A 26,226-nucleotide genomic window follows, 5' to 3' on the forward strand; every position below is an offset into this window, starting at 1 on the left:
AAAAAACCCCACATTTTTCTCCTATCGCCACTAGTTGTTGACAGGCTTCCTCTAGTGGTACAACAAAAAAGTGCATTTTATTTACACGCTGTTTGTTTTTCCAACTGTATTTGTACAAATCTGAACGCTTTCATTTCAATCGACGCGGGTAGACATACAATTCATTTAGATTGGGACAAGGCGAATGAATTTTGTGTATTGGCCCGAATATAAGACGACCCCAAATATAAGACAACCCCGAATATAAGACGACCCCACTTTTTCAAGTCTCAAGTTTGAAAAAAGACTTTTTGAACACTAAATTCAATTTTTATACGGGAAATAATAACAGTACATCGGAAACAAATAATGATAACCATATATTCAAGATATGTATTGTTTTGCCTCACTCCAATCATGCAAAAACTGTCTAACACATCTTAATAGCTGAATATTTAAATATGTCAACTAAAGTGCAATCCGATTTGTAAATGAAAATATCTGGCGCCTCCTAGCGTTGTGAATGGGTATATTATGTAGACCCCGAATGTAAGACGACCCCCACTTTTTCAGTCTTACTTCAATGCAAAAAAAACACTGTCTTACATTCGGGCCAACACAGTAAGTCAAATTGAATTCAGCATTCGTGTTAATAATAAAATAAAAAAATAAAAATCTGGCGCCACTTAGCGTTGTGAATTGGTATAATATCTCGACCCCGAATGTAAGACGACCCCACTTTTTCAGTCTTACTTCAATGCAAAAAAACGCCGTCTTACATTCGGGCCAATACGGCCAGTGCAATTGAATAGGATGTCTAGCGCCGTCGATTGGCTCGAAAACCCGCGCGACCAATCACTCGTAAAGTAGTTCGTAAAAAGCTTGGTGCTCACTGTCTATGAAGGAATGAAGAGCAGACAACATGGAGCCTTCCGGACCGCCGTAGCCGGAGTACTGGAGCTCTTCGGGGGCCGGCGTGGGCGGGGTCAGGCGGGCCGACTGCAGGGCGGTCAGGCCACCGGCGCCCGACGTGTGGTTGGGGCTCACGTGCTTCTTGTGGCGGGCGCGGCAGTTCTGGAACCACACCTAAACACACATATAAACAAATTCAACATTAATTAATTAAACAGGTACCCGTCCTAAAGAATGATTAATTAAATGTAACATTTCAATTTTTGGGGATAATTATAGCCTAAAAAAAAAACTGACTTTTGTTGGTCAGATACAAAAAAAAGGCAACTTACAGTCCAGAAATTACGGCACTATATTTTTCTTGTTATTTTTTTTGCAAAACTTTGCACCTTCATTATATTTAAGTCACGTAAATCAAAAGGAAGTAAGCTGTCGTCCCCCAAAATCTGACAGGAAGTGACCTAAAACGGACAAAATCGCCCTAGAAATGCTTAACATATTCAACGGGAAAATGCTTAACATAAACAGGGCATGCAAGCGATCAACAGCAACAGGATGTGACCTGGAAATGCCACAAAAGCAACAGGAAGTGACCCAAAATCAACAGAAAGTTGCATATGACTCTTATATCTGCGAATGACCCAAACTGAACACTGTAAAAAATGATCCCAAATTTGAGAAAAAAATGAATTCCCAGTTATGACGATGACGATGATGATGATGATGAGTTGTAATCATTATTTTTGAGCGACCTGAATGACCCTTCGACTGAGGCCCGTCTGCTCGGCCAGTTTTTGCAGCGTTTGAGCATCGGGGTTGTTGTCTTGTGCAAACTGCGCCTGCATCACCTGCAAAGAAGAAATATGAATTATGAAATATGACCTATTACATGTACACCCAGTGTGTGTGGTCACATTTATGTGTTGTAGTGGCTAATAAAAGAGTGAAAAATTAATATTGAAAAGCCCGGTAACAGCTATATTTCCATTGTTGGGTCGCTTCCAACCCTCCCAGTTCAAATGGATTGGACATCTATTGCAGTCAAAGGCGGCCAAGAGTTGTACTTTTTTTGTTTTATAAGATTATAAAACAATAAGTAAAATTGCCACAGCAAAATAGATTAAGGCCACACTTACTAGAATGTTTTTAATCAATTTATTACCATTTGTTTGTTAATTATTTGAAATTTTATTCAACTTTTTCATTGATTTTATTTTATTTATTTATTTATTTTTTATACTTTCCAGCCCGTCTCAGTTAAAATGAATTGGACGTCTATTGCAGTCAAAGAGTTAAATGATGTAAGGTCACGAACGTTTTATATAAATTATATATAAAACACTATTAATATATATATATATATATGTATATATATATACATATATACGTATATATACATATATATATACATACACACACACATATATATATATATATATATATATATATATATATATATATATATATATATATATATATTAAATCCCAGACCAAATATTGTTATTTTTTCTATTCAATTTATTACAATGTTTAAAATGTAATTATTCCCCCCATTTATTGAAAGTGAATTAGCATTATTTTTTAAAAATATTTTTAATATTCATGGATTTTCTTTCATTTGTGCTATTTTTACTCTTTTTCTATTCAATTTATTACAATTATAAAAAAATTCCCCTCTATTTATTTAAAGATAATTAGCATTTTAAATATATTTAATATCCATGGATTTTATTCATTTGTGCTATTCTTACTCTTTTCTATTAGATTTATGACAATTTTCAAAATGTAATTTTTCCCCTCCAATTTATTTAACTTAAATTAGCATTATTTTTTTATATTTTTTATATTCATGCTTTTTCTTTCATTTGCGCTATAAAAAGAATATATTCATGACTATTTCACAATTTTTCCCAAGACAGATCTGCCAATAAATTCATTTTTTTTGCGAAATCCCTGCGGGCAAAACCATTATTCCGACAAAATGGGGGTCGCAAAATATTGCAATTGTTCCCTGGGCTGCGGTTTCTCTCATAAAAATGCAATCATAAGATTTAAGAAAGAAAAACAAAATTTAAAATGAAATTAATAAATAAAAATGTTGTGTTATATTGAATATTTTGCTCATTCTTACCTGCAACTGATCCGCAGTGAAACTGGTCCTGGCTCTTTTAGATGGTTTGGCCTGGTTCACTTCCTGTTCGGCGGCCACGGCGCCCTCCGCGTTGCCGCCGCCGCCTGCCGTCCCAAATGGCGAGAAGGTGGGCGTTGGCGACAAATTTGCAAAGGGGGCGGCGGTCTACTCGGACCTTTGTCCGCCGCCCTCTTGAGCTTGTCCAGCACGGTGTCGTAGTGGACCCTGCAGAGCACCTTTTGGTCCACCAGGGCAAACTCCTCGCCGGTGGACAGCTGGCGTTTGCAGGAGAAGCAGGCGAAGCAGGCCAGGTGGTAGGCGTTGCCCTTGGCCCGCCGCACCCAGTCGCTGGCGTGGATGTGGCGGCCGCAGCACGCGCACCACGTGCCGAACCTTCTGCGCCACACGGGCGAGGCGAGGCGAGGCGGTGAACAAACAAAAAAATACAATCAAATAGGACAGCTAGTAATCTGTCTGCCTGGCTGGCTCCATCTCCTTAAAGTAGAACACAATCCCTAACCACTAGTGGATGTATAACACAACCCCCTACTACTAGTACTACTACTACCACAGCTCTATCTGGTGGATGTATTACACAACCTACTATTAATACTACAACTGCTCCATCCATTGTGTAGAACAGCACCCCTACAACTACTTCTACTACTACAGCGGTATCTAGTGGATGTATAACTCCTCCAATTATTACTACTACTGCAGCTCCATTTAGTGTAGTGTGTTTTACACAACCTACTCCTACAACTGCTCTGTCTCGTCGATGTCTAACCCTCTATTGCTACTACTACTGCTAGTGTATGTATAACACAATCCACTACTACTACTACCACCACTGCCACTACTACTACTATCACTACCACTACTACTACCACTACTACTGCTACTACTACTACCACTACTATCACTGCCACCAGTACTACTACTACCACTACTACTATTACTACTGCTACTACCACTACTACTACTACCACTACTATTACTACTACTACTGCCCCTACTACTACCACTACCACTACTATCACTGCCACTACTACTACCACTACTATTATTACTACTACTACTGCTACTACTACTACCACTACTATTATTACTACTACTACTGCTACTTCTACTACCACAAGTATTATTACTACTACTGCAACTACAACTACTGCCGCCCCTACTACTACCCCTACTACTACCACCACCACTACCATCACTGCCACTACTTCTACTACTACCACTACTACTACCACTACTGTTATTACTACTACTACTACCACTACTGCCCCTACTACTACTGCCCCTACTACTACTACCACCACTACCATCACTGCCACTACTTCTACTTCTACTACTACCACTACCGTTATTACTACTACCACTACTGTTATTACTACTACCACTACTACCCCTACTACTACTACTACCCCTACTACTACTGCCCCTACTACTACTGCCCCTACTACCCCTACTACTACTGCCCCTACTACTACTACTACTGCCCCTACTACTACTAATACTACTACTACCACCATTACCATCACTGCCACTACTACTGCCCCTACTACTACTACTGCCCCTACTACTACTACTGCCCCTACTACTACTACTACCACTACTATCACTGCCACTACTACTACTACTACCACTACTATCACTGCCACTACTACTACTACTACCAGTACCACTACCACTACTACCACTACCACTACTACTACCACTACTATTATTACTACTACCACTGCTACTACTACCACTGCTAATACTACTATTGCTAGTGTATGTATAACGCAATCCACTACTACTACTACTATTATTCCGGATTTTACCTGAAGTAATCCATTTTGCAAAAGACCTCCTTGTCCTTAACGTAGCAAGTGGCGTGGCCTCCCAGCGCCGCCCGACAAACGCTGCAGCACAGGCAGCGCACGTGCCACGACAGGTCGCTCACCTGCCGCACACACACACACACACACACACACACACAAGACTGTTTATTTCTTTGCATGCAGGCAAAGCAGAAGTACAGTAATCCCTCGATTATCGCAGTTAATGTAGACCATGGCCACGACGGTTTACTTGTTTCAGCGTTTTATGAACTTACAAAAAAATATATTTAATTAAGCCAAAAAAAATTCCCCCAGAAAAAATCTGCGATGTAGTGAAGCCGCGCTATCGGAGGGATTACTGTATCCAAAGTTAGATAAGAAAAAAGTAGACCTCACTTTGCACGTCATCCCTAAAAAAGATGTGAAAATGGAAAAAAAGGGAACCTTTAATAAATATTTGTCGACGATTTCTTGATTGCAGCTGGCGCACACGCTGGTGCTGGCCGACATGGTTTGCAGGCTCGGACCGACGTCTTCATCGGCGCCGACCTCCACCTGGACACAAAAAAGAAAAAGAAAAATGGAAGCAAAAAAAGCAACATTTTGAATGATTTCGTCCAATTTGTTTCCTCTCTAGTTATATTAAAAAAAATGCTTTTGCTAATTGTTCTTTTCTGGAATTATGAATATTTAACCATGAGGGTGAAAGAGGAAAAATGACATTATTGTTAATTTGTTCATTTAAAAAAGCCACAAGAAAATGAATAATTGCTGAAGTAATTGCTATTATTATTGCTGTACACTTTTCAGTCAACTTTTTGAAGTTATTAATTTCATCATTTGCTTTAAAGTTAAAAAAAGTTCCAGTTTATGGATATTAATGCATTGTGTTGTACTTATTTCATTATTTTAAAAAATTATAAGTACTTCATGCTAATTATAGTTTAGGTTTATATAAAAAATATTGCAATCAAAAGCAAATGGGTTGAAAATATTATCATATTTAAAATATATGAGGCTATGAAAATGTATTTTGAAATTTCAGGTATTCAATAAAGTAATTTTGGGGGGATGCAAAGTTGTTTTCTTATATAAAAATACATTTTGCCAATTTTAATACACTTGCAGATGACATGGAATTTAGCAACAAAAAAATAGCATAACATAAAATGTTCAACTAGAAATATGGTTCATTTTTGAGAGTCAAATTAGGCGAAATAAAGGTTTGATAAATGACAAAAAAATGCATATTTTTCTCCCCCAAATTAATGAAAGCTAATGAGCATTATTTTTTCAATCTTTTTAATATTCATGGCTTTTCTTTCCATTTTGCCAATTTTAATACACTTGCAGATGACATGGAATTTAGCAACAACAACAAAATAGCATAACATAAAATGTTCAACTAGAATTATGGTTCATTTTGGAGAGTCAAATTAGGGGAAATAAAGGTTTGATAAATGACAAAAAAATGCATCTTTTTGGTTATTACTATAAACAAATTTACTTGCATTTTGTTATAATTTAAAAAAAACATTTAAACATAACTCAAATTGAACAAAATAACGGTAAATCCCGAAAACACTCATAAAAAAACGCATTTTTATCGCATGGTCATTTTTTTGTCTCCTATTTTTTTAATGCCGAGATACTTTTAATTACTCCGATACTATGAAAAAAAATGTACTTAAAAATAAACTTGATAACAACAAAAAAAATGTACTTAAAAATAAACTTGATAACAACAAAAAATGTACTTAAAAATAAACTTGATAACAACAAAAAATGGAATAAATATGCCTTTAAAAACAAACTAAAAGGTCAAATCAGAGTTGAAAACATGTCAAATCGCATTCATTTTGATGAGTCATGCTAAAAAAAAAATGAAAAAATCCCAAAACATCCCCCATATTAAATTTTTGAAATATTTTTTCAAGTTTCCGCTTAATTTTCCATTCCTACCGGCAGATCTCCCGTCTCCAAAACGTTATCTTTGTTGTCCTCGCACGCGCACATGTCCCCGTTACAGCGCTCCCTTTTTTGGCTCCTCGCGATGCGTTCACTGACCCGTCGGCCATAAATACGTCGTCCCGCCCGCTCGCCATGACGACGCCGACGGCAAAGTCGAAACACTTGAACCGGCGCTTTTTCTTTTTTGACGTCTCGAAAAGGCCGTTGATTTATTTAATGGCGGCGATTAAAAAAAAAGTCAAAGTGGGGGTGGGGAGGCGGGGGTCGATCATCAAGTGGGCTCATTAAGCGCTCGACTTTTTAACCACGGGGGGAGGCGGCAGATTGCCGGCTCTCCGAGGCTAATTGGCGGGAAAGCCGTTTGGCGGGACTCACCTTGGTGGGCGAAAAATGGCGCTCCATTTTGGTCTCGCTTTTCCAGCGCATGTTTTTCTTCTTCTTCTTCTTTTTGTGGAGTGATCCTTCCTTCCCCGGCCGGGGTGGATGGTGGAATTCATATTTCATATTTCAGCCACGCCCACTCCGTGGGTTCCTTCCTTGCAACAGGACAAAGAAAGAAAAGTACAATGAAGTGCAGTCATCCCTCGGATATCGCGGTTCATGTAGACAAACATGGCCGCGACAATTGAAAAATTGCAAAGTAAGGTGACCCCTGTTATACCTTTGTTTTCAGTTCTGAGTCCTGGTAGCAACATTTCTTTAAAATTTCAGCGTGGATTTTCACATTTTTATGAACTACAAAATAATAATAATAAAAAATAATTAATAGCGGGAAAAAAACGTGAAGTCGTGAATTCGCGATAATCGAGGGATTACTGTATTTTCATTTCTTGTGGAATTTGGGTGTACTTTATGAATATTTTGTGGTCAAACTCAAAAATATTTGGTACATGGATTTGGGGGATTCTGATTTTTTTTCTTGGATAAAAATGAATTTGTGTGATGATAATTTATGTTAAATTTGGCTGTCCTTTTGGACATTGAGTTTGAATTTGGTTTCGACACAAAATTGAGAAAAAAATTCTATGTATGTTTCAAATTATTTCTATTATTCTTTCATAGTGTCAAAATGTCTTTAGCCAAAAACGATCAATGACATGGCGTTCAATTTAAAACAAATGTAGATTTCAATTCATTTTCGTCACATACAATTTAGTTTCAAAATGTCCTTGGCAAAAAAAAAATCAATGGCATGGAATTCCATTGCCAAAAATAATGACTTTAAATAACTTCTGTCACGAAAAAAAATGTCTCAAAATTTGCTTGGCAAAAATTCAATTGCATGGAATTTAATTGCCCCAAAAACTTGATTTCAAATCGTTTCACTGGCAAAATTCCATGACATGGAATTCAATTGCAATAAAGTTGATTAAAAACATTTCAGTTGCAAGTTGCAGTTTGTTTTCAAAAAAATTCAAAATTCAACCAGATGGAATTGAGTTGCACAAAAAAAATTCAAATCATTTTGGACGCCTAAAGTTTAGCCTCAAAATTTCCTCGGCAAAAATCCATTCATTTTCTGAACTGCTTAGGGTCGCCGGGGGTGCTGTAGCCTATCTCAGTGGCCAGCCAATAGCAGGGCACAATGAGACAAACGACCAATGGGATGAAACCGGAGTACCTGGAGAGAACCCAGGCAAGAACAAGCAAACTCCACACAGTAAGGACCCACCTGGCATCGAACCCTCGACCCCAGAAGCGTCAAGCCAACATGCTAACCACTTTACCGCCGACATGCTAACCACTTTACCACCGAACCGCGTCTTTTATCCCACTTACTAAATCTGACTTTTCCCTCAATTGGTGAATTTTCTCTGAGTTTTCGAGGCGCAAACGCGGCCCGCGGGCCACATTTGAACAACTTCCAAGTACAAAAAGTGCCACTGTAAAACATGACAAGTCCTTCAAAGATAACATCTTGTTTTCTTTCTCCTCATTGGATCGCAGGAGGTCCGATCGGCGACCCATCGTCCGTTATCGGCCCATCTGAGGAGGACGCGGGACGGCGGCGGGCGGTCCTCGCGTGCCTGCTTCCAAAGCGAATCCCGTTCCGGACCTTGGCGATGAATGCGCGTCCGTCAGATAAGGCCCGATCCCGCCCCCCCCCCCTTCCCCCGAACGCCACGTCGCCGATGCGCTCCCGATAGAGAGGTCAAAAGGTGACGTTTCATCATCAAAAGGGGAGACGGAAAGACGTGCGGCGCCCGCACGTGAGGTTGGCGGCGGGCGGACCAAAACCAATAAAATGACGACTTGACGGAGGAATCGGAGGAATTTGGCACGGCGACAATAAAAGGCGCATTTCACATATTATTTCATTAAGATAAGTGTTTTTTTGGGGGGAAAGATGGCACTTTTTGATCGGATTCAGGGGCGGATTAAATGTCAACAGCCCCTGAGGGTAAAAATCAATGCCCCCCCCTAATACATAATCAGTTGTGGCCAATCTTGAACGGGTGAAGGGCCGGTAGATATTTGAACGCTTAACACATGAAAAATTAGCTTGGCAAAAATTCAATTACTTGGAATTCAATTGACCCAAAAAAATTGATTTCAAATCGTTTCGCAAAATTCCATGACATGGAATTCAATTGCCATAAAGTTGATTTCAAAACATTTCAGTTGCATTCAAGTTTGTCTACAAAATTTAATTGCTAAAAATTCAACTAGATGGAATTGAGTTGCACAAAAAAATCAAAATCAAATCATTTTGGACGCCTAAAGTTTAGCCTAAAAAATTCCTAGGCAAAAACACAGTCATTTTCTGAACCACTGATCCTCACAAGGGTCGCCGGGGGTGCTGGAGCCTATCCAATGAGGTCATTTGGGCCACTACAGCCATTATGTCACTGTAAATTGAACATATCTCATGATTTTACAGAAGATTTTTTTTACTGACGTTTAAAAAAAAACTGCTATCCTCCCAATTCAAATAAATTGGCCATTTCTCCCCACCAATCAGTTACTCCTGGCAACGACCACCATGATTTCACGGTCATTTTTAACATATCTAACATAATTTAACAAAACAAATGGCTGAGTGTTAACACGTACCGTATGCATGCATGTACATCTATGTGTATGTATGTATATATGTGCTTATATATATATATATATATATATATATATATATATATATATATATATATATGTATATATGTGCTTATATATGTATGTATATGTATGTATATAAATTTATATATAAGCGTGTTGCTGAAAAAAATATAATATATATATATTCAGCAACACGCTTATTTATATATTTCTTTATTTACTAACTTATTTATTACCTATCTATTTATGTCTAAAATGTCTTTTACTGTGTCTGTATTCTCACCCTCTTGCTACAGTGACAACGAAATTTCCCGAATACGGGATGAATAAAGTTATCCAATCCAATCCAATCTCTTTTCCAGTACATTTTACTCTCCCGTAGTTCTGAATCAACCTCCATTCATTCACTGCCATCCTCCCATTTCAAATAAATTGGCCACCAATAACTTCCCTCTAGCAACTCCAGCCATGACTGGACTACAAATCCATTTCAACTCAAGCACCCCCCCAAAAAAACAACAACAATTTCTCACCAAAAGCCCCAAAATAACTTCCTAAATTCTCAAGTAGCCGAGCAAGCGGCAATTTGACCTCTGCCGTTTTTTTTACCGTCATGCCTCGAGGTGCTCCGACACCCCCCCCTCCCCCCTCACTCACTCACTCCACACTTTGCTTATTTCATTGAAATCAGGTCGACTCGAGTTAGCTTCCGTTTGACACCGACGGACGGCCGCGACCTTTTCTCCTTGCTCTAAATGGGGGGCTCGTTCAATCTCAAGTTGGGGGGGGGGGGTCTTCGTCTAGAGGGGAAAGGGGGGGGTCTTTGCTAAAAAAATCACGGCGCGGGAAAAGAAAAAAGGCCTGATTGCGTCGCGGCGGCGCGAGTGGGAAGCAGCGGGTTCGGGGCCCAATCAGGCGGGGGGGTCCGGGGGGGGGTCCCTCTTATCAACAAGTAATGGGCCACTTGACAATCACACAGGCACAAAATGCTTCTATTTAACGCTGATTGCAAAAGCTCAACCCCCACTTCTATCACCAAAAACCAGAGGACCCCCGTAGACCCCCCCGCCCCCCTTCCCCCCTGTAGGCGGGAATCTTTTTTTATTTTATTTTTTGTTTGTTTTTTATTTTAGAGATGGAATTTATAATCACTTCTTTTGTTTTTGTTGGCTATTTTTTTGGAGGGTTTGAATTTGATGGTGCTGTTTAGTTCGATATTGAGGAAAAAAAGGGAAATGATTTGTGATTGGCTGATGATGGTGTTCGATTTGTTTTGGGTCAGGGTTTGCAAAAAAGTTTTTTGTTTGTTTTTTGAGTCTATCTAAAAGCCGCAGATTTAAAAAATAGATTTTAATTTTTTTATATTAATTATATTTTCTATATTTTATATTAATTAATCAAGTTATCATGAAATCACTCTTCTGACCTCAATGACCTTTGACCTCATCACGCTAAAATGTAATCCTCTCTTCCGCTTCATTTTATAAACATATCCATAAAGTTGAATAACAATCCTGCCATTAATTGTTTTTAGTTATCTTGACGAAAAATACAAATCTATACGGGAAATATAATAATAAACTCATTTATCTACTGGTGGCAGTAATAATTCCACACTTTTGCATTTTCAATTATAAATCAATTATGATTTAAATTGGCAACCCTTAATTAGCTTTAACACTGAAATTCATGAATAACAAACAACTTCATGTACGAATCAATTCGAGTCATAATTCAAAGTATATTCCATATTTTACTTACTGATTGGTGTCCTGAAGAAGAAACATGGCGGCCGGCGCACTCTGGTCCAGTCTGATACTGGCAAAAAAATAAAAAATACATTAGTCAAAGCCAACAAGGTGATTATAATAGTATAACACGAATCAAATACATTTAATATACTGAATTAATACTGTAGTAGCTTATAGTCAAATATTTCAAGTTCATGATTGTGTTGTAATTCACTATGAAACCACAAGAGAGAAGCAGAAGACCTGCAATATGTCAAATGCATGTCTATGTATAATTGTTTGTTCTTTTCAATTTAGGCTTTTTTTAAACATGTGATTTGCGGACTACTTCTATTTTGTCTTTGGTACTTATACAAATAATAATTATAAATAGTTATATAGGTTACAATAATAATACTAATGCACAGCAGTAAGAGTAGCATTGAATAATACATTGAAAAATGACAACAATAATTAGCTACATTAGTAGCAACTATGTGGATTATGAATAATCATCATATGTATTATGACATCCTAAAAATTACAAATGAATGTAAATTTGAATTGATATAGTATAACAGGAATATGGGATTGAACCCACCACCCCAAAATTGCAAGGCCGACATGCTAACCACTTCACCAACGTGCAGACATACTAAAAAATTTTTTTTTTTTAAATAATAAACTAAAAATATATATATACTAAAATATATATATATATATATATATATATATATATATATATATATATATATATATATATATACCGTATTTTCACGACTATTTGGCGCATCGTATTTTACGCCGCAGTGTCAGTAACGAGTGCTATTTCTGTATTTTAGACACACAAAGCACGCACCATTTCATTAGACGCATATATATTATATATTATATATGGATGAACATTGAAACGCAATAGCGCTGGCTACCGGAAGCATCTTATTTCCGGGTTCCGGTGCGCAGTGACTGCTGGGATATAGAGTTCTTGCGCGCAACACCCACACGCTAATCATACTGGCGACCACACTAATTTGGTGCTGGCCGTCATTTCGGCTGTAATTACAAAAGAAATCCTGCTGCTAAATGTTGGCGTCAACAGAGCATTCAAAGCTAGACTGTGAACTATGTATATATATATATTATATATAATAACTCGGAGCTTGCCGTCATTCCCGGAGGCTTAAGAACTACAACCGCGGGACCCAGCGTTTTGGAAGACTCATTTGGGCAATTGTTTCATTCGGACACAGAAAATGAGGACTTTGATGGATTTGTGGGTGATGATGACGTGAGTAAGTTGTAAAATGTCTAAATAAAGTACAACCCAACTCAGTTTTGCTTCCGTTGCCTTTTTAAAGCGTGTTTTCAGCGTGTGGGTGTTGCGCGCAAGAACTCTATATCCCAGCAGTCACTGCGCAGTACTTTATCTACGGGAAAATAGTAGAGTCGGGCTGCTTGGCGTAGTTAGTTGTATATTATATATACATAGTTCACAGTCTAGCTTCGAATGCTCTGTTGACGCCAACGTTTAGCGGCAGGATTTCTTTTGTAAATACAGCCGAAATGACGGCCAGCACCAAATTAGTGTGGTCGCCGTCATACTAACTGTATTGAAGAACTGGGTGTATTAAGAACTCTATATCCCAGCAGTCACTGCGCAGTACTTTATCTACGGGAAAATAGTAGAGTCGGGGGCTGCTTTCCGTAGTTGTCCTATCGACTGATTTATTTTATTTTATCGTGATAACAATTTTAGTCTTGGTCCATATATAAAGCGCACTGGATTATAAGGCTTTTATGTGCGCCTTATAGTCGTGAAAATACGGTATATATATATATATATATATATATATATATATATATATATATATCTAAAACATGAATTTCCTTGAAATAAATTAGAAAACAAATTTGAATTTTAACTCCAATTTAAATACTGTTTTTTTAAAGGCCTGAATGGAAAAATATCCACATTTTGGAAGCAGTGCTGTCAAGTTAGCGGGCCTGGGACTCTGAGTGTGTGTTTTTTTGTGTGTGTGTGTGTCTTTGTAAGTGAAAACCAGCCCGGTTGTCAGCATTGTCACGTGGTCTCCCGTGGCAACCACCCAGTGTCATCGCTCCGGGAGAAACACGGCGACGGCGCCTTACTTGTGGGTCGCCGCCGGCTCCAGTTCCCGCCGGCCTTGCCAGGGGGGAAAATTTGGACACATTTGATCGCCGGCCGACAACATGAGTCAAATAAATCCGGGGTAGGTTCTACTTTGTTTATCTGTTTGGGGGGGTTAATCTAAGTGTTATTTATCTATTTAATTTTTTTCCTATGTTGTGCTACACTGACGGTGATAGTTGATACTTTTTTGGGGGGGGAAAATGGATGAGGCCATTAGGCAAAGATGGTAAACTTGCCATGGTTTTTAATGGTAGATTTTTATTTTTGGGAAAATAATCGCATTTAATATCAAATATTTTTGTGGGTCTGTGTGGCAAAATTAATGTGTTGCCTTATTTTGTTTTTGGAGTAAGTAACGGTTGGAAGAGTTTGATTCAGTCAAAACGTGTTATGCTGCTTTCCCAAAAAATGGTCCAAAATATGATCAACAATTTTTGGGGGTGTGTGTAGGAATTTTGGAGTTTCACAAGGTTCAATTTAAGACCACAGCTTTTCACTTTAACAAGGGCTCAAGGGGAAAAAATGCTGCATGATAAGAAAAATGATATTACTGCAAAAATGAACACTTGACCGAGAGTTCATCCAAAAACAGATACCAAACGTCGACTGGTCATTGGGTCAAAACGAAAATTTAAGTGCGCAATAGAAAGGCGAACAGGGTCAAGTGTGCCGTCCTCTTCAAATGCCTGCCTGGAATTACACACCTGGAACAAAAACCTACTTTGACAAGAGCCTGACCCCTGACCCCCCACAAAAAACAAAGTCGCAGCCCGGGGGCCAAATCTGCCCCGCCGCATCATTTTGTGCGGCCCGGGAATGTAAATCAACTTTCTGTTTTAGGATCAAATTAAAATGAAGAGTATGGATGCATATTACATTTCCTGATTTTCCCCCTTTTAAATAAATAATTGTCATTTTTAATCAATTTTTTCTGTGTTTTTAGTTCAAAAATCATTTTGTAAAATCTAAAAATATATATATAAAAAAAAGCTAAAATAAACAGTTTTAGATCTATAAAAACTGAATATTCAGGGCTTTTAATCCAGTTCTTTTAATCCATTTATTTAAAAAAATCGAAATATTATATCTAAAATGGTCCGGGCCACATGAAATCGAGATGACGTTAACGCGGCCCGCGAACCAACCCGAGTCTGACAGCCTTGCTCTAGATTAGCAAATATTATTATTATTTAATTTTTTTCTTGCAGTCTATTATGTATTTTATTTTTATTATTTTTTTTCTTACAGGCGTATTTCAGCCTACAATGCCCTGACAGACAAACACCTGATTGGCTACTTCAGCAGCACTAGCATCCGAAAACATTTAAGGAGAGCCGGGCTGGTACGTCAATCATTTTTTCGTACTACCTCTTAACTGTGAATGTACCGTATTTTCACGACTATATGGCGCATCGCATTTAAAGCCGCAGTGTCATTAACGAGTGCTATTTCTGTATTTGACACACACAAAGGACGCACCGTTTTTATAGACGCAGCCAGGCATGGCAAAACATACACCAGCTTAAACATACGGACACATGCTAAAAACACGTTTTTAAAAAGGCAACGGAAGCAAAACTGAGTTCGGTTGTACTTAAGTTAGCCATTTTACAATGTACTCACGTCATCATCACCCACAAATCCATCAAAGTCCTCATTTTCTGTATCCCAATTGAACAAATGTCCAAATGAGTCATCGAAAACGCTGACTTTTATACGTTCGTCCAGGCGGCCACAATCCATTCGCAAATAGTAGCTAGCTAGTAGCTAGCGTAACTATTCCAACGCTGCCTTCCACGCTTCGTAAAGCTGTGTTGATGTCGATGTATACAGGCCACAATCCATTGGGTGTATTGACAAAAGAACTACATATCCCAGCAGTCACTGTGCAGTACTTTTTCGAGTCGGGGGCTGCTTGCCGTAGTTGTGAGAGCTGTAGAAGATGGTGTACCCTATCCACTGATTGATTTGATTTGATCGTGATAACAATTTTAGTATTGGTCCATATATAAAGGGCACTGGATTATAAGGCACCCTGTCTATTTTGGAGGAAATTTAAGACTTTTATGTGCGCCTTATAGTCGTGAAAATACGGTAATGTATACTACTTGATTCCGATTTAACGAACGCTCTGGCCCTTTTCTCAGATCACCCAAAGCGGGCGTATCGTTCCGGACAAGGAATACAAACGCAAAGTTCTCCGGAAAAGCCAGCAGAAAGATGCGAGAGAGTCCCGGGCGCAAGGCGTTTTTGCCAAAGTCCTGGAAATGGAGGTGGGCCTAAAAAAAATCAAGTATTCTTTGCCGGGGCCTTGATCCAGCAGGCGTATTTCCCCCCTCGCAGCATCTCCACCAGACGAGGGTGAAAAAACAACTGGAGGAGTTTGCCAGGAAGGAACGAGCGTACAAGGTGAGGGTGCACGATTAGCATTAGCTCAACGCCCTGTCCTAAGGTTATGTGTTTTTTTTAAGGTGGTGCGCGCAAGTCGATTGGAAGGAGAACTCCCGGTGACGTGGCCTCGCCCGCCCGAGGGGCCCCGGAAGCAACATTCGGGGCCGGTGGAGCAACGTTATGGATCCTCGGAGTCCGTGAGTCGTGATAGATCGGGTGTGGTGATTGATGGGAATTTTTTTAAGGGTCATTTTTGGGTGATCAGTTTCGCGGTTTAAAACACGGCAACAATGATAACAGGTTGATAACAATTTTTTTTTGTGTTTTAGGGGCTATTTTGTCAAATTGAACTTATTTGAATAAACCTTTAATAATGAACGCTTCTAGATACAAAATATTTTGGTGACTTTGTTCCAAGATACGAAAAAAATTCAAGCTGCGATACATGTGTTTACCTGCATGTGTACGTATGTTTACTGAGCTGCCACTGAATTCCACTGCAACATATTTTTGCCATTTATTCATTTTATGAGTTAATAAATAATATATTTTTGTTCTCTTCTTTTTGCAGGCATGCATACATTTGCATACATCTTTCATATAAAACTGGTAGACTTTAATCAACCGTCCAATCTGGCGAATGTCTGATTAGTGTGCCTTGGTCACGGAGTTGTTTCTTAATGTTTTTTTCGAGTGTGCATAACATAATTTTAAGTTGTGTGTTTACGTTTACTTTCTGCCACTAGCAATTTATAGATCTAAAACTGTTTATTTTAGCTTTTTTATATATTTTTAGATTTTACAAAATTATGTTTGAACTAAAAACACAGAAAAAATGGATTAAAAAATGACAATGATTGATTTAAAAGGGGGAAAATTAGGAAATAGAATATACATCTATACTCTTCATTTTAATTTGATCCTTTAACAGAAAGTCGGCACTCATGATTTACTTTCCCGGGCCACACAAAATGATGCGGCGAGCCAGATTTGGCCCCCGGGCCGCCACTTTGACGCATGGGAACTAAAGTTTTTTGTTTGCGTACGCAGCCTTGCTCATCCCGACCCAACACGGCTCCAGGAACGATTCAGCGACCCGTGCGTTTGAAGCCCATCAACGGCGCCCACAAACGCCCGCCGTGCCACTGCACCGTGAGACCCAAACCGCGCCCCGGTGACGAAAAAAAACGTACCGAACGTTGGCGTCCCTTACAGGTGGAACCCGGGAGGGGCGGGGCCACAACACGGGAACCCCCGTTGGGCGTCTCGCCTTACCTGCGGCCGCTCTTCGGCAACTTTGCCACGCCGTCGCCTCCGGCCGCCAAGAGGAAGGGCGGCGGGTCCGGTGGGACTCCGGGCCACGGGGGTCGCCGACGACTGCGCGCCGCTACCTGCTCCGCCGCACTCGGCGCCAAGGTGTGGCTAACGGGTTGTCGTTGCGGTTTCTGAGGAGAGAACATACAGAACTGTTAGAAAATCCGGTTTTCTACTCGAATGACATTGATAAATCAAGATGACCAGTTGATTTTGACTGGGAGATATTCAGGGTTAGCATAGGCGGGGTTAGCATAGTCAGGGTTAGCGTAGTCAGGGTTAGCGTAGTCAGGGTTAGCGTAGTCAGGGTTAGCGTAGTCAGGGTTAGCGTAGTCAGGGTTAGCGTAGTCAGGGTAAGCGCAGTCAGGGTTAGCGTAGTCAGGGTTAGCGTAGTCAGGGTTAGCGTAGTCAGGGTTAGCGTAGTCAGGGTTAGCATAGTCAGTATACTAGCGGGAAACTTCAGTCTGTTGACGATTATGGGTCACTTCCTGAAATTTGGTTGACTTCCTGTACGATTGGGATAATTTCCTGTTGATTTTCGGGCAGTTCTTCCTTTAAATTTGGGGTTTATCGATTTAGAGTGGATACAAAGTATCGGGATATCGCTAGATATTGTCGCAAAACAGTGCGTCATGTGACTACAGGAAGAGCGCCCCCTGAGGACCTGCGCCCCCCGGAGCGGGGCGTGCGTCACCATGGTGTATTTCGGCAAATCGGTGCACCTCTCCCGCGAATGGGAAGACCCCGGGGATGAGGTCAAAGTCTTTCAGCAACACTGCGGTGGCGAAAACCTCTGCGTGTACGAGGGGAAACTTCGCCAGGGAGGTCAGTATTTTAACGGGACGTGATGAAGTCGAAGGGACGGCCGGCGAGTCTAATTGTGTCTTCAGAGAGTTTCCGCTTCGTGTCGAGACGCCATCGAGGCTTCCCCTTCAGCTTGACCTTCTTCCTGAACGGCCTGCAAGTGGAGCGCCTCAGCTCGTGCTGCGAGTTCAAGCACAGGCGAGGCCCCCGGCTGGGTGGCAGGCACGGACACTTTGGATTCAGCGCCGTGGAGCGGGCGTCGCCCTGTTACAAGTGAGGGGTGGGAATGGCCATTTTCAGATAGGCCATTCATTTAAGGCGGGCTTTATAATCTGGCGCACCTTATAGTGCGGATGATGCGGCATGTAGATTGACCCTAATGCAAGGGTGTCAGACTCGGGTTGGTTTGCGGGCCGCTTTAACGTCAACTTGATTTCACGTGGGCCGGACCATTTTAGATATCATATTTAGATTTATTTTTTTTATAAATTGATTAAAATAACTGGATTAAAAACCCTGAATTGTCCGTTTTTTATAGATCTAAAACAATGTTTATTTGAGCTTTTTTTTAAATGTATTTTTAGATTTTACAAAATGATTTTTGAACTAAAAACACAGAAAAAATAGATTAAAAAATGACAATTATTGATTTAAAAGGGGGAAAATCAGGAAATGTCATATACATCTATACTCTTCATTTTAATTTGATCCTAAAACAGATTTACTTTCCCGGGCCACACAAAAGGATGCAGCGGGCCAGATTTGGCCCCCGGGCCGCCACTTTAACACATGCGCCCTAGTGGAAAATTCCTGCAACAAGTGCAATGTAGGCTGATTTGAAGCTTCTTTTGCGGGCCGTATTCAGTGATATTTTCACTATTAGCCACGGGCCAATCAAAAACGGTCGCAACAACATGGCCCGCGATGTAAACACTTTCATGTGTTTTAGATGCATAATCGCAACGGGATTGGACAAGAAACCCGCCCCTCCCGCGGAGAAGTTCCGAGATGGAAGGTGGAAGGAGACCACGAGCGCCGGCCAATCGGGACGCGAGGGCGCCTCTCCGACACCGCGTTTGGACGAACGCCGAGATGGTATGACAATGATAACAAGGACGAAGAACGCGCGCTGGAAATCGGGAGGAATGACGGATCATCGTTTTACGTAGATTACGAGGAAGATTTCGAAGGAGACGAGGAAGGTGCTGGCGAAAAGAAAGCTCCGCCCCCGGCTGAAGGAACGCCAACAAGAAATAAGGGAGGAATTTCGTCTGATTCTGGTGAGTTGGCTGGAAGGTTCCGGTTTGGGGTTTTTGTTTGTCTTTTTGGGGGGGAAATTTCCGGCAGATTTTGGGCCACTTCAAGTTGATCTCTTACGATTGGTTTTGGGGAAATTCTGGGTCGCTTTCAATTGGTCAATAGTTTGATGATTCCCGGTGTTTTGGGATGGCAATTTTAGGTCTATTGTACGGATTTTGGTTCGTGTCCTGTCGACTTTTGGGCAATTTCAGGTCAGTTTCTATTGATTTCAGGTTGGCGAATTGTTGATTTTCTAAATCAAGGTTTTGGGCATATTGGGACTTTTTTTAAAAGCGCAATCGGAATGTATCACTCAGATTTTTGGGGCAATTTTGGGTCATTTTCAGGTCACTAACTAGGTTTTTTACTGTTTTATCGGGTTATTTTCTGTTGATTTTAGGTCACTTTCTGTTGATTTTAGGTCACTTTCTGTTGATTTCAGTTCACTTTCTGTTGATTTTAGGTCACTTTTTGTTGATTTCAGCTCACTTTCTGTTGATTTCAGCTCACTTTCTGTTGATTTCAGCTCACTTTCAGTTGATTTTAGGTCACTTTCTGTTGATTTTATGTCACTTTCAGTTGATTTTAGGTCACTTTCAGTTGATTTTAGGTCACTTTCTGTTGATTTCAGCTCACTTTCTGTTGATTTTAGCTCACTTTCAGTTGATTTTAGGTCACTTTCTGTTGATTTTATGTCACTTTCAGTTGATTTTAGGTCACTTTCAGTTGATTTTAGGTCACTTTCTGTTGATTTCAGCTCACTTTCTGTTGATTTTAGGTCACTTTCTGTTGATTTGGGAGAAATTCTTGGCTGTTTTTTGGGTAATTTACAATACAGTTTTGTTGTGGCTTAAAAATGGGTGAAACTCTAGGCGCTTCATTCTTTCCACAATAATAATAATATTCTGTTTTATTGGAATATTTGAACCACTTAAACCCCAAAATAGAAGTGGACGACCCGAGGCCTCGTTCGAGTTCCAGCTCGGGCCAAGAGAGCGACATCAAGTCCCTCAAGGACTCCAAAGCGGACGAGGAAGCCGAAGAACCCGAGGAGGTCATACAAGAGGAAAGCGTGGACCAGAAGGTCCAAGTGGCAAACCCCCAAGAAACCACGGGCGCCGAGTCCAGCACGGATGGGGACGTGTCCGATTCCGGCGAGAAAGAACGACGGCGGCGGGACGCCGCGGGAGAAAAATCGGAGAGCGAGGAGATACAAGAGTGGTTCGAGTCGGAGGACCCGGAGAGGGGTGAGTAAACGGGAGGGTGACCTGTCGCTGGACTGGACATCTATCGCCGTCAAAGACAGTAAACACAATTTTAAAAAATATATTATTTTCTGTATCTTCGCGAGAGTGGTTAGCGCGTTTGCCTCGCAGTTCTGGGGTCGAGGGTTTGATTCCCTGGAGGGTCCTTGGCGTGTGGAATTTGCATGTTCTACCTGGGCTTGCGTGGGTTTTCTACGGGTACTCCGGTTTCCTCCCACATACCAAAAATGCTATACTAATTGAATACTTCAAATTGCCGAGTGGTTAGCACGTCGGCCTCGCAGTTCTGGGGTCGAGGGTTCGATCCCAGGTGGGTCCTCACTGTGGGGGAGATTGCACGTTCTACCCGGGCTTGCGTGGGTTTTCTCCGGGTGCTCCGGTTTACTCACATCCCCAAAATATGCATGGTAGGCTAATTGTATGCTAAGTTGGCTAATCCTAGCTCTGATTGGTTGTCCTTTGTCTCCTTGTGCCCTGCGATTGGCTGGGTGTAGCTAACTTGGTGCCCACACTTAGCTGGGATAGGCTCCAGCACCCCCCGCGAGCCTTGTGAGGATAAGCGGTTCAGAAAATGATAGACTTTGTCTTTGCTTAGTAGCTGAAAGTTGAGTTTTTCCTGTTTTCTTTCCTGATTTTGTATATTTTTAATGTCTGTATTCATACTTTTGCATGCTTTTTAAAAAAAGAAATATTTGGGGCAATGAACGTTATTAAAGATGAAACGTGCGTGGTGTGCTTGCATTCCTGCTTCCTTCCTGACGGGCCGTTTACACGACAACGAAGAATCAAAAGGCAGAAAAAATGTTTCCAGAGAAGCCTCTCGTTTACATACAGACCAAATTTGAAGGATCTAAAAAGATAAACATTGGAGTGGAAATCTTTACAAGGCTATCGTCGTGCTACGATACATATTTGGCCGTGAAGGGGGCGGAGCCATCAATGACATCAGACGATGATCTTCTACATGGCCTACGCTTTATACAAGTTAAGCTAAGCTAAAGCATTATTGACAATACTCGTTAAGCAAAGTTATTTAGGTCATTTTACATTTTTGGGCACCACTATTGGAGGTTTTTGTGTACATTAGCAATTAGTTGCATAAACGTGGAATTGAAATACCCAAAACACGCCACTTTTGCTTGAAAATGTTGTTGTGTAAACGAGACTTTTTCAATCTTCCACGAGTCATTGACATGATGCATGTTGTGTATATTTTTTTTCCTCTTTCCACAAGCCAAATCTGTGCAGGAGAAGCTAGCAGAAGCTATCGTGGAGTCGCGCTGCAGTTCTGAACGGGAGCTAAGCGAGGAGGAAGAAGGGGCGTCGACAAACGGAGTCCAGGAGGACAGAAAAGATGGTATTAAATTGACATCCGCCTAGCACGGGTTTTTAGATGCTCATTAAATCGTAGAATCTTGTCAAAGATTAAAAGAAAAATGGTCGAGGCTGACATTATTCAAAAAACGATTGAAATTGTGCTAAAAAAAAATTGTAACGGTTTGCTTCTGCATAGTGGAAACACGGGGTGTGATTGAAGGTAAGGAAACTTAAGGAAAATAGTAGTCATAACACATTCTCTTTATAGTATAATAAGTCAAAATACCAAATTCAAACTGAGGCAAGTCCGGAAGAATATTATTATGGGATATAAAAATATGAAAATATTAAAACCGAGATTTTTTTTACGGCTGTGCTTTTGACGACGCTAAAGCCTTGTTGATTCAATTTCAATCTTCTATTTACAATTTTAAATTGGCAACACGGCAAACGAGTGGATAGCACATCGGCCTCGCAGTTCCGGGGTTGAGAGTTCGATCCCAGTTGGGGTCCTCACTGTGTGGACATTGCATGTTTCTGACTGGGCTTACTTGGGTTTTCTCTGGGTACTCCGGATTCCTCCCACATCCCAAAAACATGCTAGCTAGGCTAATTATTGGCTAAATTGTCCCTTAACTATGAGGGATTGGTCGTCCGACCTATCAAATTCAGCAAAATATGCCCAAATGTAGTTGTTGAAGAAAAAAAAAAAAACAATATCATCTTTTTGTGTGTTTTTCAGAAGCTTGTCTGCTGGAATCTAAGTTAGAAGCCACATCTAGTAGACCAAAAGAACTAGTTGAAGAACCCCAGGATGACCCCGACGATAAGAAGGACGTTATAAAGGCAGTCGAGCGGGAGGAACTGAAGGAACCGGAGGACGGAGATGATTTGGAGACGAAGATAAAGGAAGAGCCTGAAGAAAATGCTCCGACTATCTCCGCTGATAATATCGTGGCAGACGGCGATACCAGATCGGATTTAGACTTTACGCCGGAAGCCCGGAGAGACGGGTTAGAGGGTGCTAGTCCGAAAGCTGATGATGGAAAGGATCAGGTAGATGAAGCTTCAGGAGATATGGAAGGAACTGATAAAGGGGATTATGTAGCAAACCGAGAAGAAGAAGAAACAACCCTGGATGAGAAACCGAGTGAGGCTAAAGGGGCTGAAGAAGACACAACAGGGGATGGAAATAAAACCCATGAAATGAGTCAAACTGAGGAGGAGACCAAACCCAAGGCCGGACTGGAAGATAAAATTGAGTCGGACAACGGTGAGGTTCTGGAAGCCCATGAAAAGAAGGCGGTTGACATAACTGGAGCTAACAAAGAGGACGGAGAAATAGGTCAAGTTGAAGCCAGTCGAGAAGGGACGGATGAAGACGGAGAAAGACAAACCGTGACTGAGGGTAAAATGGAGGACGGAAAAGATCTGGCGGATACGGATCAAGAGAAAATCAAAAGCACCGAGGTTGAAATGGACAACGCGACGACAGAGGACAAGCAAGAAATGGTAAAAGATGAAAATGAAGAAGAGAAGAACTTGACTTCTGAGATTCAGGAAAGAGAGGACTTAGACCAAGTCACCAATGGGAAGGGAGAAAAAGATGGCGGGATGGACAAAGATGGAGACAACGCAGGCGGTGAAGAAATTAAGCGAGCAAGCGAAGAGAAAACGCTAGAAAGGGAAGCGGTAGAAGAAAGTCAAGAGAAGACGAAGAATGGAGATGAAGACATGGAAAGCGACCATGCTGAGACCAAGGAACGTGATAGAGTGGGTGGGGCAACCATCGATGGGGCGGAGACGAGCCAAGAAGAGACCAAAAATATGGACAATGACACCGAAGAAGGGAAAGAAAGGTCCAAAAGTCCAGAAGAGCACTTGCAAGACCAGGGCGAGAACATGGCCTTGACCGACGAGAAGCTAGAAACTAAAATTCCAATGATGGAAAACGGTCCAACGAATGAGGTTGACGCTATAAACGGGGAGACGTCCCCTCAAGCTGGAAGTGACACTCGTGAGGATGAAGATGCAGACGAAAAACCAGAGCAAAATGGCAGCCAAGTGTCTCTGGAAGACAAACCATTGGAGGTGACGATAGAAAAACCCGAAGAGCTAGCGAGAGAGCATGGTGAAGAAAAGGCTGACCAAAAAGCCGAAAACCTGGAGACAGAAGATCAAAACGGTACCCAAGACCACTTAGATGAAAAACCCAAAGAATCCTTTCAAATCGAGGCGGATCCGGCTTTTGAAAGTCTTGAGAAACCGGAAAAAGAACCCAAAGAGAAAGCGGAGGAATCTTCTAAACTTCTAGAAGAGAACGTCGTGGCCAAAAACCCAAGTGAGTACTCCATGGAAGGAGAACCCTTGGCGTCCCAGTCTCAAATCCAGTCAAATACTCATCAGTTCCCGCATGGAGAAAGTCCAGAAACGTTAGCCAGATCGAGCAGCGCGGAGCTGGTCACCAATTGGCTGACAATGCATCAGGCGTCCAAGTTTTTTGAGACCTTTGTTGAACCTCTGGAGGACCTGAAGGAGTCGGACGCGGGAGCTGCTTCCGACGACAAACAATGTCCACTAAAAGAAACATCTCTGAAGACTCCTCCCAGTCAAGATGAAGACACAGGGTTGGACGTGAAACCGCTGGACCCGAACAGCGAGAACCAACCACACGCACCCATGAAAAAAGCCACAAATGGCTATTGAGCCATGGGCTTAGAGAACTGGAAAAACTCGAGACTCTCTCAGAATGTAAAAGACCATGTTGAGCTAGCTACCGTATTTTCACGACTATAAGGCGCACTTAAAAGTCTTAAATTTCCTCCAAAATAGAAAGGGTGCCTTATAATCCAGTGCGCTTTATATATGGACCAATACTAAAATTGTTATCACGATAAAATCAAATAAATCAGTGGATAGGGTACACCATCCTCTACAGCTCTCACAACTACGGCAATCAGCCCCCGACTCTACTATTTCCCCGTAGAAAAAGTACTGCACGGCGACTGCTGGGATATGTAGTTCTTTTTTCAATACACCCAGTATGATGGCGAGCACACTAATTTGGTGCTCACCATCATTCCGGATGGATTTACAAAATAACTCCTACCGCTAGCGACTAGCTAGCTACTATTTGCGAATGGATTGTGGCCGCCTGGACGAACGTCTAAAACTCAGCGTTTTCGATGACTCATTAGGACAATTGTTCAATTGGGACACAGAAAATGAGGACTTTGATGGATTTGTGGGTGATGATGAAGTGAGTACATTGTAAAATGGCTAAATGAAGTACAAACCAACTCAGTTTTGCTTCCGTTGCCTTTTTAAAAACCAGTTTTTAGCGTGTGTCCGTATGTTTAAGCTGGTGTATGGTTTTCCATGCCTGGCTGCGTCTTTAAAAACGTCCTTTGTGTGTGTCAAATACAGAAATAGCACTCGTTACTGACACTGCGGCTTAAAATGCGATGCGCCATATAGTCGTGAAAATACGGTACATTGGGCTATTAGCACAGTAGTCAGCACATTTCACTGCTTGTGGAGGTTCTCAAGGGCTCAGAATCTAGATTTTTTTTGTCATTTGAAATCAAAACTTGGTTTTCCTGTTATGTCTTGAGAACACTATGTGATTGGATGATAAACAATAAGTTCCTCGTACATTTTTATCAGAGTGAAGAAGGTTCGTTGAGTTTGGACTCCCGCAAAAAGGCAGATTGCTTGTCAAAGAACACCAATTAATTGAAAGGATCCCATGTTATGGACTCTTACCTGCAACAAGATACTCTATCTCACACACATACACACAAATATACACACAAGTGCACACACGTTGAATAATTGAAAGCAACTGAGACTTAGCTTAGCAACAATGACTTCCACTCGAACATGAAGTGCTTTCCTGTTTACATCCTTTGTGGCCTGATGACAATGATTTCATTTATGATAATATTTCCCTTTATTTATTCCCCAAAAGGGCATCATTTAATGAGAATTTAATGATGCTATAGTGTGCATCTGCACAGCTTTCTTTTCACCGTTTGGTCTTTTTGATGAAATAAAAACG

The 26,226-nt window shown here is 40.9% G+C and overlaps 3 protein-coding genes across 3 annotated transcripts in view; 1 reads left to right on the top strand and 2 right to left on the bottom strand.

The window, feature by feature from the left end:
* Positions 1-834: 834 nt before the first annotated feature.
* Positions 835-6,867, bottom strand: LOC144079074 (LIM/homeobox protein Lhx8). Its single transcript, XM_077607617.1, has 7 exons — positions 6,814-6,867; positions 5,296-5,406; positions 4,852-4,973; positions 3,198-3,418; positions 3,023-3,126; positions 1,644-1,739; positions 835-1,065 (listed from the first exon to the last, which is right to left on the bottom strand). The coding sequence occupies exons 1-7, from the start codon at positions 6,865-6,867 to the stop codon at positions 835-837; spliced, it is 939 nt and encodes a 312-aa protein (XP_077463743.1).
* A 4,769-nt stretch (positions 6,868-11,636) lies between these two features.
* The window catches only part of tnni3k (TNNI3 interacting kinase), a 32,233-nt gene continuing 17,643 nt past the window's right edge, over positions 11,637-26,226 (bottom strand). Inside the window, exons 26-27 of the mRNA XM_077607046.1 lie at positions 17,443-17,612; positions 11,637-11,694 (exon numbers count right to left, since the gene is read on the bottom strand). The gene's annotated coding sequence lies outside the window, so the exon portion shown is untranslated. The remainder of the gene's footprint in view (positions 11,695-17,442; positions 17,613-26,226) is intronic.
* erich3 (glutamate-rich 3) lies at positions 13,699-24,927 on the top strand. Its single transcript, XM_077607047.1, has 13 exons — positions 13,699-13,855; positions 15,025-15,118; positions 15,924-16,049; positions 16,120-16,185; positions 16,248-16,364; positions 17,218-17,583; positions 18,126-18,306; positions 18,372-18,558; positions 19,235-19,380; positions 19,455-19,565; positions 20,532-20,831; positions 22,084-22,206; positions 22,909-24,927. The coding sequence occupies exons 1-13, from the start codon at positions 13,836-13,838 to the stop codon at positions 24,870-24,872; spliced, it is 3,801 nt and encodes a 1,266-aa protein (XP_077463173.1). The 5' UTR covers positions 13,699-13,835; the 3' UTR covers positions 24,873-24,927.

The sequence above is a fragment of the Stigmatopora argus genome, chromosome 8, assembly GCF_051989625.1.
Source record: "Stigmatopora argus isolate UIUO_Sarg chromosome 8, RoL_Sarg_1.0, whole genome shotgun sequence".
In the NCBI taxonomy this organism is placed as follows: Eukaryota; Metazoa; Chordata; class Actinopteri; order Syngnathiformes; family Syngnathidae; genus Stigmatopora; species Stigmatopora argus.

What these genes read in the sequence shown, in the direction of transcription:
- LOC144079074 (XM_077607617.1), bottom strand. Translation starts at nt 6,867, where the DNA reads ATGTGCGCGTGCGAGGACAACAAAGATAACGTTTTGGAGACGGGAGAT. An exon ending in TCGACAAATATTTATTAAAG is followed by an intron (nt 4,974 to 5,295) that starts GTTCCCTTTTTT and finishes TGTGTGCGGCAG; the next exon opens with GTGAGCGACCTGTCGTGGCA. An exon ending in TGCAAAATGGATTACTTCAG is followed by an intron (nt 3,419 to 4,851) that starts GTAAAATCCGGA and finishes CGTGTGGCGCAG; the next exon opens with AAGGTTCGGCACGTGGTGCG.
- erich3 (XM_077607047.1), top strand. Translation starts at nt 13,836, where the DNA reads ATGAGTCAAATAAATCCGGG. An exon ending in ATTTAAGGAGAGCCGGGCTG is followed by an intron (nt 15,119 to 15,923) that starts GTACGTCAATCA and finishes CCCTTTTCTCAG; the next exon opens with ATCACCCAAAGCGGGCGTAT. An exon ending in GTTATGGATCCTCGGAGTCC is followed by an intron (nt 16,365 to 17,217) that starts GTGAGTCGTGAT and finishes TTGCGTACGCAG; the next exon opens with CCTTGCTCATCCCGACCCAA.